Genomic DNA, 9,632 nt, shown 5'->3' with positions numbered 1-9,632 from the left:
GCAAAATTCCACCAAACTTGCATCCTAATTTTTCTCTTCTTTTATTTGTTTGGTCACCCTTTTTCTTTTCTCTTATTTTCTTTTATTTGTTTGGTAACCATTTTTCTTCTCCTTTATAGAGAATACCTGAGTTAACAGAAAAAGGACCTGACATAAAGGAATGTAATGTATAGTCACCTTCGTATAGATAAATAATATCTAAACATCAACATCATATAATATGGACCTTTCAGTTTCAACGGAGTATACGATGACAGCACCAAAAACCTAGTAGAAAATGCCAATACAAGCAACAGGATAAAAACTGGTTCCAAGTGGCAATCACTTTGTTTTTCTTGGCATAAAAAATAACCCGCTAGATAAATCTGACCGTTAACGCATTGGAAGCTCCACATGCATCAATGGTCAGGAAACACCCGGACTCACGTATGAGACTGACCATGACATGCCTCTAACATTCGCTAATTTCAGCAAAAGAGAAAAAGAAAAGAGCAACAGAATAGCTAATGTTTGATACTCATTCCTCACACTATATCAGGCTAAAAGAAAATTTACTCACACGAACAATGCAACTCCTATAACAAGAGGCATACACAATTTAACACGGCATCTGATAAAATTCGACAAGGATTGAGAGAATCCATATCCAATATCTTTTTCTTTTTCACCATCCACATCCCACACAATCTCAAATCCCACCACCATGATTTGGAATCCACCAAACCCCACCTACCTTCTCATGTTAATGCTATCCTAATAAGCCACTAAACCAAAACCAATACCAATAGGAGAGAAATAGAATAAAATTAACATAACAGAATAAACGATAAAAGAACAATACGATGTGACAAAATAATGAAAATATAAGTATTAGAATACCAATAGCAGTAAAATTGAATGTTACATTACGGAAGGTTTCATAATTTCTCCATCTTCCTCTTTATCCCTTGGTAACTGGCACTAGCAGTTACCATATTGTAAAATTACATTAGAACACATCAGAAGCAACAACCTTTCCAATCCCCAAAAATGGACCAGAGGTCCAGGCCCATATTATGAAGAAATCTTTAAGAAGATAATAGAATGACCACCCCACCCTAATTTGTACTGAAGTTGATAATGAATAAAAGGAACAGGAAACAGCCATAGGATTTTGAGTTCCATATTCATAGAACATGTTGCTCATCATAGAAGAAAAAATGATGATCATATAAACCTAAAATTTGAAAATATTTGGAAGCAAAATGACACCTAGACTGGGTTCCATCTTTTTGAGTATAACCCAGAGGTATGCTTACTCTTTCTAACTTCTGTAACAATGAATGGTGAAATGAATTTTCTTCAAGTGACTTTCTGCAATTGCTTTCATCCATGTTTCTGCTACCTTCAACACCACCCACCAACAAAATCTGGAAAAAAAGCCATTATGTTATTTACCAAAACCTTCCTGTTAACTACCTTGGGACTAACTGAACATTGTTTCAGTTCTGCTGAGCCACAAGATCCAGATGCATTTGGTCAATCCATGCTCCCAAAACAGCATGATCAACCGATTCCCTTTGGGAGTTTGCATTTGAACCCTCACTGGAAGATCCAGTGGCTGTAACACCCGAGATCGGTGTTAGCTTTTCTTTGATTTCAGTAGGAGATTCTTTAACAAGTGACTGAACCCATGATAGATCTGGCTCCTCTCCATTGTGCAGAAGCTCAAAAGAAGATGATCTGCGGAGCTTACCCAATTCATCTGTAGTAACTGCCCAATCTGGTTTTCCATTGGAGGATCCCCATTTTGACCAACAATTTACAGGGGAACCAACATTGGAAGCTGAGTTGGAGCCGAGTTCCCGTGAACTAAGGCTACGAAACTGTTGTTGCTTCTCCCGTTGAGCTAGCATGGAAACCCGAGAGCCCATCGGTGAGATTGGTTCCACATTGCGTGGAGACATCCTCCCAGAGGATGGGACCCCGTAAGAGGCCTGCAATAGAGGGTGATCAACACTCTTGGGGGAAAAGTTTGTATGGATTGGTGAAAGCATGCTCTGCTGCTGCTGAAATTGATTAAGAACAGCTGATTTGTGAGTTGGAGAGAAAACACCTGACTGCAATGATTGATCAGAGTACCGGGGTGATAAGCTCTCAGCAGAGAAGAGATCGTCAAGATTTGAGGGGGTTAGGGTTTTCAACCGGCCAGAACGGTTAAGTGAATTAGAACTCATAGATGGTTGGGAGAGGCAAGAAAACTCATTTAGGAGCTGTTGTTGCTGCATATCGAACTCTGGCATTATATCATAATCATTGGTTGGCATATCTCTTGCACAGAGGGAAGATCTCAAGCGACTAGACTGAAGATTGCTGCCTGGGAGATGCAAAGCTGGGACATTAGGTTGGGGCCAAGCTAGAGATGAGTGTGACATGCCATTGGCAGATGGGGACATGGGTGGAGTAAATGGTGAAGGAGACATGACATTAACTGATGATGGGGAACCAGGCAAGAGGCTCATTGCAGCAGCAAAATCCATGGCTGAAGCACCAGAAGTGCTCGAGCGAGGAGAGGGAACAGCAGAACCAGTAGAGACATATAATGGCCTGAGTTCCTCTGCAGTGTGGGCAAAAAAGCAGACCCTCCTTGCACAACTTGTACCATCTTTGCAAAGTCGGGTTCGATACTGAGCTGGGTGTAGCCAGCACTCAAAAACCCCATGAGCATATTCACACATATCTCCACGTCTACAAGCCCCCTTCCGGAAATCAGGGCAAGGAACACAGCTATAATGAAACTTCCTAGGATCCCTTCTGCGTGCATTTTCCCCTGGATGGACAAAAGGGCACTCAGTCCAATCATGGGAGTATGCACGTGAACAAGGCCTCACCTTGAATGAATACATCCGAAACTCATCAGTTGAATAAATGCTGTTCTTGATGTCTGGGAGAGAAGGATCAACAGGATATTCCTTCTTCTCTGACGCAGAAGAGACAGGAAGATTGTAGAACTTCGACTTTGTTGGAGAACAAGTGAAATCTAAAGCAGATGGAGACCCATTTTCTGGGGAAGCTGAAAGAGGAGGAGAACTTGAATGTAGGGTTCTTGTTGAGACCGTTAGAATCTGTTCACCAGCAGAACCATTAATCATAAGGAGTTCTTCTAGAGCTAATCTCACATTCTGTAGCCTAGGAGGAACAACTATAACTTCAACAGGACGATGACCATTAGCATCAACCAAATTGGGATCAGCACCAGCCGCTAAAAGCAGCCTCACAACATCCACAGCATTCTCAGCCCCACCTGAGGCAGCACAGTGAAGAGCAGTGCTCCTATCAAGCCCACAGGCGCGATTTACATCAGCATCAGAGAGAGAAAGAATAAGCTTTATCACATCAATGCTGCCATATATAGCGGCAACCATTAAAGGGGTTCTCTGCTCATTAACCATCTGCTTTGAGCCCTTCTGACGACAATACCATAAACCAATCTCATCAATGGCAGAAGGGTCCCGTTCAATCGATCTTTTGAAGCTCTCAATGTCATTGTTTGCAGCAAGCTCAAGTAAGCTGGCAAAAGTATCTTCAGTTTCAACTGTCAAGTGATTATTCATGGCTGTGTTGAGGTCTATTTTCGTCAACAGATATATGAGATGCTTCTGGAGAGGAAGTGGGTTTTAGCCGCTCTGATCCCTAGCACATTCTTTCATTTGCTGGGAGGCCAGCTGAAAATAACAATCACAGAATTAAACTATGAGTAACCATCAAAGTCATATTTACACATACATATATAAGCACTAAAGGTCCTCACCAAAACCATACTAGAATAATCCAAACAATAATGAGTTCCACATATGCCTCTTCAGAGACAACACCCACTTACAAATTTTGATTTAGAAAAAGAGACGAACAAATAACATATTTTGGAAGAAGAAAAACAAGTTTAGTGGATTTATCAGACACAAGTAAAAATGTCATAAGGGAACTAAATAATCTAAGAATTAGATTAGCTCATGCTAAGTTTGGTTTTCGTCAAAAGCAAGAGCTAATGGAAAAAAGTGCGTGATAATGGTTCCCTCTCTTAAGGACTTTCACTTTCCTACATACACAGTCTCCAAGAAAGCAAACAGAACCAAAAAAAAAAAAAAAGAGTTGAATATGAGAGACATCATAGATTGTAAAATTGATGGCAATCAAGCAAGACACACATAATTACAAAAAACAGAAAATGAAGAAGAAAATTCAAGAAATTAATCTCTGGTTGGATACGAAGAAAATATTTGAAAACAAAAAAGAAATTAAGATTCATAAATCCGGGTTATTTTATCAGAAACAATAACATTCAACAACGCTTTGTATAATAACGTTTTGTTATTGAATAATATCTTTGAGAGGAAATGAAAAGCCCACAAAAAACCTGAAGACAAATTGCATCCTTTGCAATTTCATTATCACCCCCACTTATTTCCCAGCAATTACACAGAGGTTAAGAAAACTTCAAATAGATCTGTGAGCACAAAAACCAAAGTCAAACTCAAAAAGACTGTACTATATCATTCCCAAATGAAAACAACACAACGAAAATAAAATCAAAATAAAATTCATAATCAGATCCTGAGGATCAAATCAGCAACAATCGCAGTAATGATCTTCTTGAAATCCATTCAAAACTAATTTTCCCAAAAAATGTAAACTTGAGAGAGAGAAAAAATAAATTTATGAGAACTTCTCATTTCCTCAAGCTGATAGCTTCAAATAACAAGTAATCGCAGTCGAACATCAAAAGCATACGTACACAACATCCAGGGAGATAGAGAGAGAGTCTCGCCATTTCCAAGATCAAGAGCAGAAGACAGTACAGAAAGAGAGCAAGCCCAAGTCTTAAGACAGTCTCAGAGTGAGTATATATACATATATGTCTGTATGTATTTGTGTATATAGGCGGTGTATAAGGTAAGCTTTGTGATCGAAGCGAATCTTACCAAATCTTCCAGCTAAGAAAGCAAGGAAAGCACCATTGAGGCTCTGTGACAGTGACGCAGATCTAGAGCTGCTTCTGGTTACTTCTCAAGAAACTGTTTGGACTCCGAGAAATTTTCCTCCTCTGCTTTCTGAGCACAAGAGAGAGAATGAAAGAAAATATTAAAGCGAGCTTTGTTTCTCTTCTTCCATCTCTCTCATGGAAATAAAAATTTAAAAAGTATTTTTTTAAAAATTAAATAAAAAATTAAAGAATTCTGTGTTCTTCTTTATTTCTTTATTTCTTTTTTTGGGCTTTGATAAAATCGCCTATCCAATACCAGCAAAAGAAAATTAAAGAAAGCCAAAGCGCACTGAGAGAGTCACTGTTTGAATGCAATTTCTTTAATTTCCACTTATATCGCGCCACGTCAGGCCACTCTGGACATGTCCACCATTTTAGGAAAAGATAGGGATATTCTCGGAAACTTGGGTTCTCACGGATCTCTACGTGGCGGACTCTGATTAGATGATGTTACGTGGGTAAAATGGAATATAAATACAGGAGCCGAAGCTCTGTTGTAATAATTTAACCTTTGTCTTTCGGTCAAATGTCATAGAAATTCAACCTAAATTCACCCTACATGAAACTTAAATTGTCTCTCCAGAAAATCCCGTGCATCAAGTCATACGCAAAAACCGTGCAGAACATGACATGGCCTTATCCAAATGGGTAGCTGTCCACTCAATAACCATTAGATTTCTGACACGTAATCCAGGACGGTGGTTCTGGAAGCAGAGAATAGAGACTCTTAATGAATTCTTACACGAATTTTATAACTCCTTGGAAACCGGTTTGGAAGGTGGAAAGGTTGGAGGGGTTACCGGTTAGGTGAGTTTTAAAAGGAATTAAGGTGACCGGAGTAGCCGGTGAGGACGCACGCGCGGGAGCGAAGTGGATTAAACTGGAATGAAATGAGAACTGGCGTCCGCCAATTAGGGAGGTTCGGAGCGCTGGTTGCGAGCGTACGGGAGCGGACTTAAGGCACGAGTCAATTTTGGTTAATTGTTTTGTCAAATCACAAGGGGGAAGGAAAAAGGCATGGAAGCACCTTGGTGGCAAAAAAGCATGGAGCACCAACGACACACAAAACATAAAGAAACGAAAAGGCAAAAACAAAATTAACTATTAATAAAATTATTCTTCACCCTTAAGTAAATTATTTAAAGTTAAAATAAATTATAATCCTCTAAATTATGTTTATATATAAAGATTAAAAGGGTCTACGTTTTCAATTTTCTTTCAAACTTACACGCATAAAAAGGAAGGTTTATTTTTTGATATACCATCTTAAACTCATTTTGAATTTCACTTTGCCACCTAAAATTTACTCCATTTTTCACATTTATTTGTCTCCCCTCTGTTTTATTTCTCCAATAGTCTGGCTATTGTACCGACATAGAGGGACAAGGGGCTGCGTGGAAATGCAAATTGAGTTGGGGGGTGGTGCTGCGTGGAAATTGGGTGGGGAAGAAGGGGTGAGGGATGGGAGAAAGAGAGGAGAGAGGAAGAGGGCAATCATATTTTTATTTTATTTTAATTATTTAAAGTTTAAAATATTTTACTTAAATCCACATGTTGTCATTTTATTAGTGTGTAGGGGTCCACATATGTTCCACTCAAGTAATTTAACAAAAAATTGGATAGAAGTTAACTGCAAAAGGACTCACTAGTGTAGTAGTTTGGAATATTTACTCCATCAGGCAAGGTCCTAAGTTCAAATCCTAGCATCCATGTAGTGTGTGTGAGTTTAGTATGCTATCGCCCCTCTCAATAGAAAAATGTCCTCCCAAAAAAAAAAAAAGTTAACAGTAGGGACCAAATTGATGTACAAAAAGTAACCTAACCTAGACAATTAATGTCACAAAAAAAACATAAAAGTATGAAATGTGATAATTTCGCAAATCTCATGGACCATTTGTGATAAAAAGCCAAAAAAAAATTAAAAACTTAATAAAATTTGTATGATAAAAAATTTTAATAAAATTTAAAACCGTGTGGCTTCTTTTATAGAAAAAATGTTTAGTTATTAAATTCCCATCAAATAATACAAAGTATATTTATTTTGATAAATATTAAAATTGCCATGAAGTGGTGTGGAGCAATTGCTCCCTAGGAAAGTTCATGAGTTCAAATCCTAGCATTTGTGTAGTGTGTATAAGTTTAGTTTATTATCGCATATCTCAATAGAAAATGTTTTCAAAACAAAATTGTCATGAAGATAATCAAATAATTATGAGCCCATTTGACTTTGTGTGTGTGTGTTTTTGTTATCTATGTAAAAAATGATGGAAAGTGGATGATGAGAAAGATAAGAAAGTCATGAAGGAGAAAAACTTGTATGTCAAGAGATAACTCTCTTTTGCTGTTTTCAATCAGTTACGTTCCACTATGCGAGATAAAGATTTCACATGATAGAGCGTGATTGGATAAGGACAACAAAATAATGTTATCCCCGTGACATGCAAGTTCTTCTTATAATGGAGGAATGTATGAAACAAGAATTCAAAAAGAACAATAATAATTTTTTGGAGCAAAAAGATCCTCACAATAACTACCCTTCCTTTAAAATAAGAACTAAGGGCCCGTTCGGTTCACAAATTGAACTTTTTGAGCCAAATGGTTGTTTGATTCAAGGTTTAGGAGTTTGAGAATGAATTTGAAATTGCATTCTCATGTTTGGTAAATAAGGGCTCGTCTGGTAACGTTTTTTGAGAATATTTTCAGAGAATGAGAACGAGAAAACAAATTTGCATTTTTAGGATTCGAGAATTTGTTTGGTAGATTAATTTGAAAACAAATTCAAGGAATAAAACCAGTGAAAACGTATATGATATTACAATTTGAGAATAATAATATTTTTCAAGTGTAGTTTTGCTAATGTATGTTGAAAAAAAATTAAATAAAACAATAATAAATTTTTAATGTAAAAAAAACCTAGAATTATCTTTAATATTAATTGAAAATGATAAATAAAAAAGTTGAATTTTTTTGGTTAATTGATACACTGAACAAGTATACTTCTTCCACCTTCTCTATTTTTTTTTTTAAATAATCAAATCGTTTTTATTATTGCTGAATGTTTCACTAGTATTATGTTAACAAGATTAAAACTATAAATAAATAAATAAGTATATATAATTTGGGGTGTGACAATATCATAGTGTCCTTACCTAGCTTAAAATGAGGGCCTCCTTATAAATGATTTGAATTTAAGACATGTTTTAATATTGGGAAGAATATAATTTGAGGTTATATTTGTATGATAATGTCCCAATAATATCATGATAATCTCTCACCATGATGAAGCATCCCATGCCTAAGCACACACCTCCTCATCATGATAAAGGCATGACTCGACTTTTACAAAACATGGAATTAGGGATATTTGCTCCCCTTCCTTATCTTATAAATACCCTCCACCTACATTCAAACAAGGATAATAACTTCTCTTCTCCTAGAAACTCTGTCCATTTGCTTTCTCAAACACTTATTTGCTCAACCTCTGACTAAGACTTCGGATAGAGTTGGTTGGTTGGTGATACACTAGTACCTCTTTGGTGACTTGTACTCCTACTTGCGCGGATCATTTAGGGCAGAAGAAGAATCCCATCTGAATCAAAACTAAATTGACCACCTAATCCTAACCAGCCAACAAAGAAAAATATATACATAGTGAAAATTGAGTTCTTGGGTATAGATACACACCAAAACTTCAGAAAATTTGCTTAACGTTTATAAACTTGGTTAAAAATTTGCGAGGACCACCTTGGGCATAAGGGTGAACGTGTACCCCTAAATCTAAGGTGGCTTTTCGCATTGAAATTCTCATATTATCAAATTATTAATGGGACAATAATTCATGATAAAAAAAATATTTATCTTATTAATAATTCATATCAACAATGCAACAATATAACATACAAGACTTTTAACAAAAGGAATTTTTTTTTTCTTTCTAATATTTGTTCGTAATTATTATTTTCATTAAAAGGGTTCCATGGAAACAGAAAAACAAATATTCCTTTGAGCCGCCTCACTTGACTAAGTAACAAAGTGAAAGAAATTGAGAAAATGAATAGGGAAAATATTTGGGGTGTGATATTCGGACCGCAACGTTGCGTCCGAGTATGATCATGGTGCTGACGTGGTAGAGGGGATCGGAGTACAGAATTATTTGGATGTCGCATGTGAGGGCAGTATGCGGGGATTCGCCTTTTTGAGTTCGTAGTACAAACTTATCGGCTTCACGTGCTTTGGAGGAAATCTTTCTCGTTGGATAAACAATTTTTTATTTTTTATTATATTTGTTCGGTCAACAAAAATTAAATACTAAAAATGAAAGTAAAAAAATGAGCCCATGAGCTAGACCTAGGACTTTATGTACGTGTCTAAGTCCCTCACAAATTGGAGAAATTATAGAATACTACGGTAGTATGATCACGTGGTACTATTGTATACGCGTTATAATTTAGATAGACGATATAATTTATTTTCCCTCCTTTTAGGGAATAGTATTTATAAATATCTCCGTATATTATAACATGTGTATAAGATATACTACATGACCGTACTACCGTAGTATTCTATAATATCTCCATAAATTGAAACGTATATATTAAAAAATAATTTA

General features: G+C 36.6%; 1 protein-coding gene across 2 annotated transcripts; it reads right to left on the bottom strand.

The window, feature by feature from the left end:
* Nucleotides 1-845: 845 nt before the first annotated feature.
* Nucleotides 846-5,278, bottom strand: LOC117634281 (zinc finger CCCH domain-containing protein 30-like). Of its 2 annotated transcripts, none has more exons than XM_034368314.1 (2): nucleotides 4,962-5,278; nucleotides 846-3,704 (listed from the first exon to the last, which is right to left on the bottom strand). In XM_034368314.1, exon 2 carries the CDS (start codon nucleotides 3,591-3,593, stop codon nucleotides 1,482-1,484), a length of 2,112 nt encoding a protein of 703 aa, XP_034224205.1. In that variant the 5' UTR covers nucleotides 3,594-3,704; nucleotides 4,962-5,278; the 3' UTR covers nucleotides 846-1,481. The 2 variants fall into 2 exon arrangements, with proteins under 2 accessions (XP_034224205.1, XP_034224206.1); XM_034368315.1 differs by having other exon boundaries at nucleotides 4,775-5,188.
* Between the last annotated feature and the right edge of the window lie 4,354 nt (nucleotides 5,279-9,632).

This window comes from Prunus dulcis, chromosome 7, assembly GCF_902201215.1.
Source record: "Prunus dulcis chromosome 7, ALMONDv2, whole genome shotgun sequence".
NCBI classification, from domain to species: Eukaryota; Viridiplantae; Streptophyta; class Magnoliopsida; order Rosales; family Rosaceae; genus Prunus; species Prunus dulcis.
The sequence above is the reverse complement of the archived record's forward strand: the minus strand, read 5'-3'. Positions and strand labels throughout refer to the sequence as shown.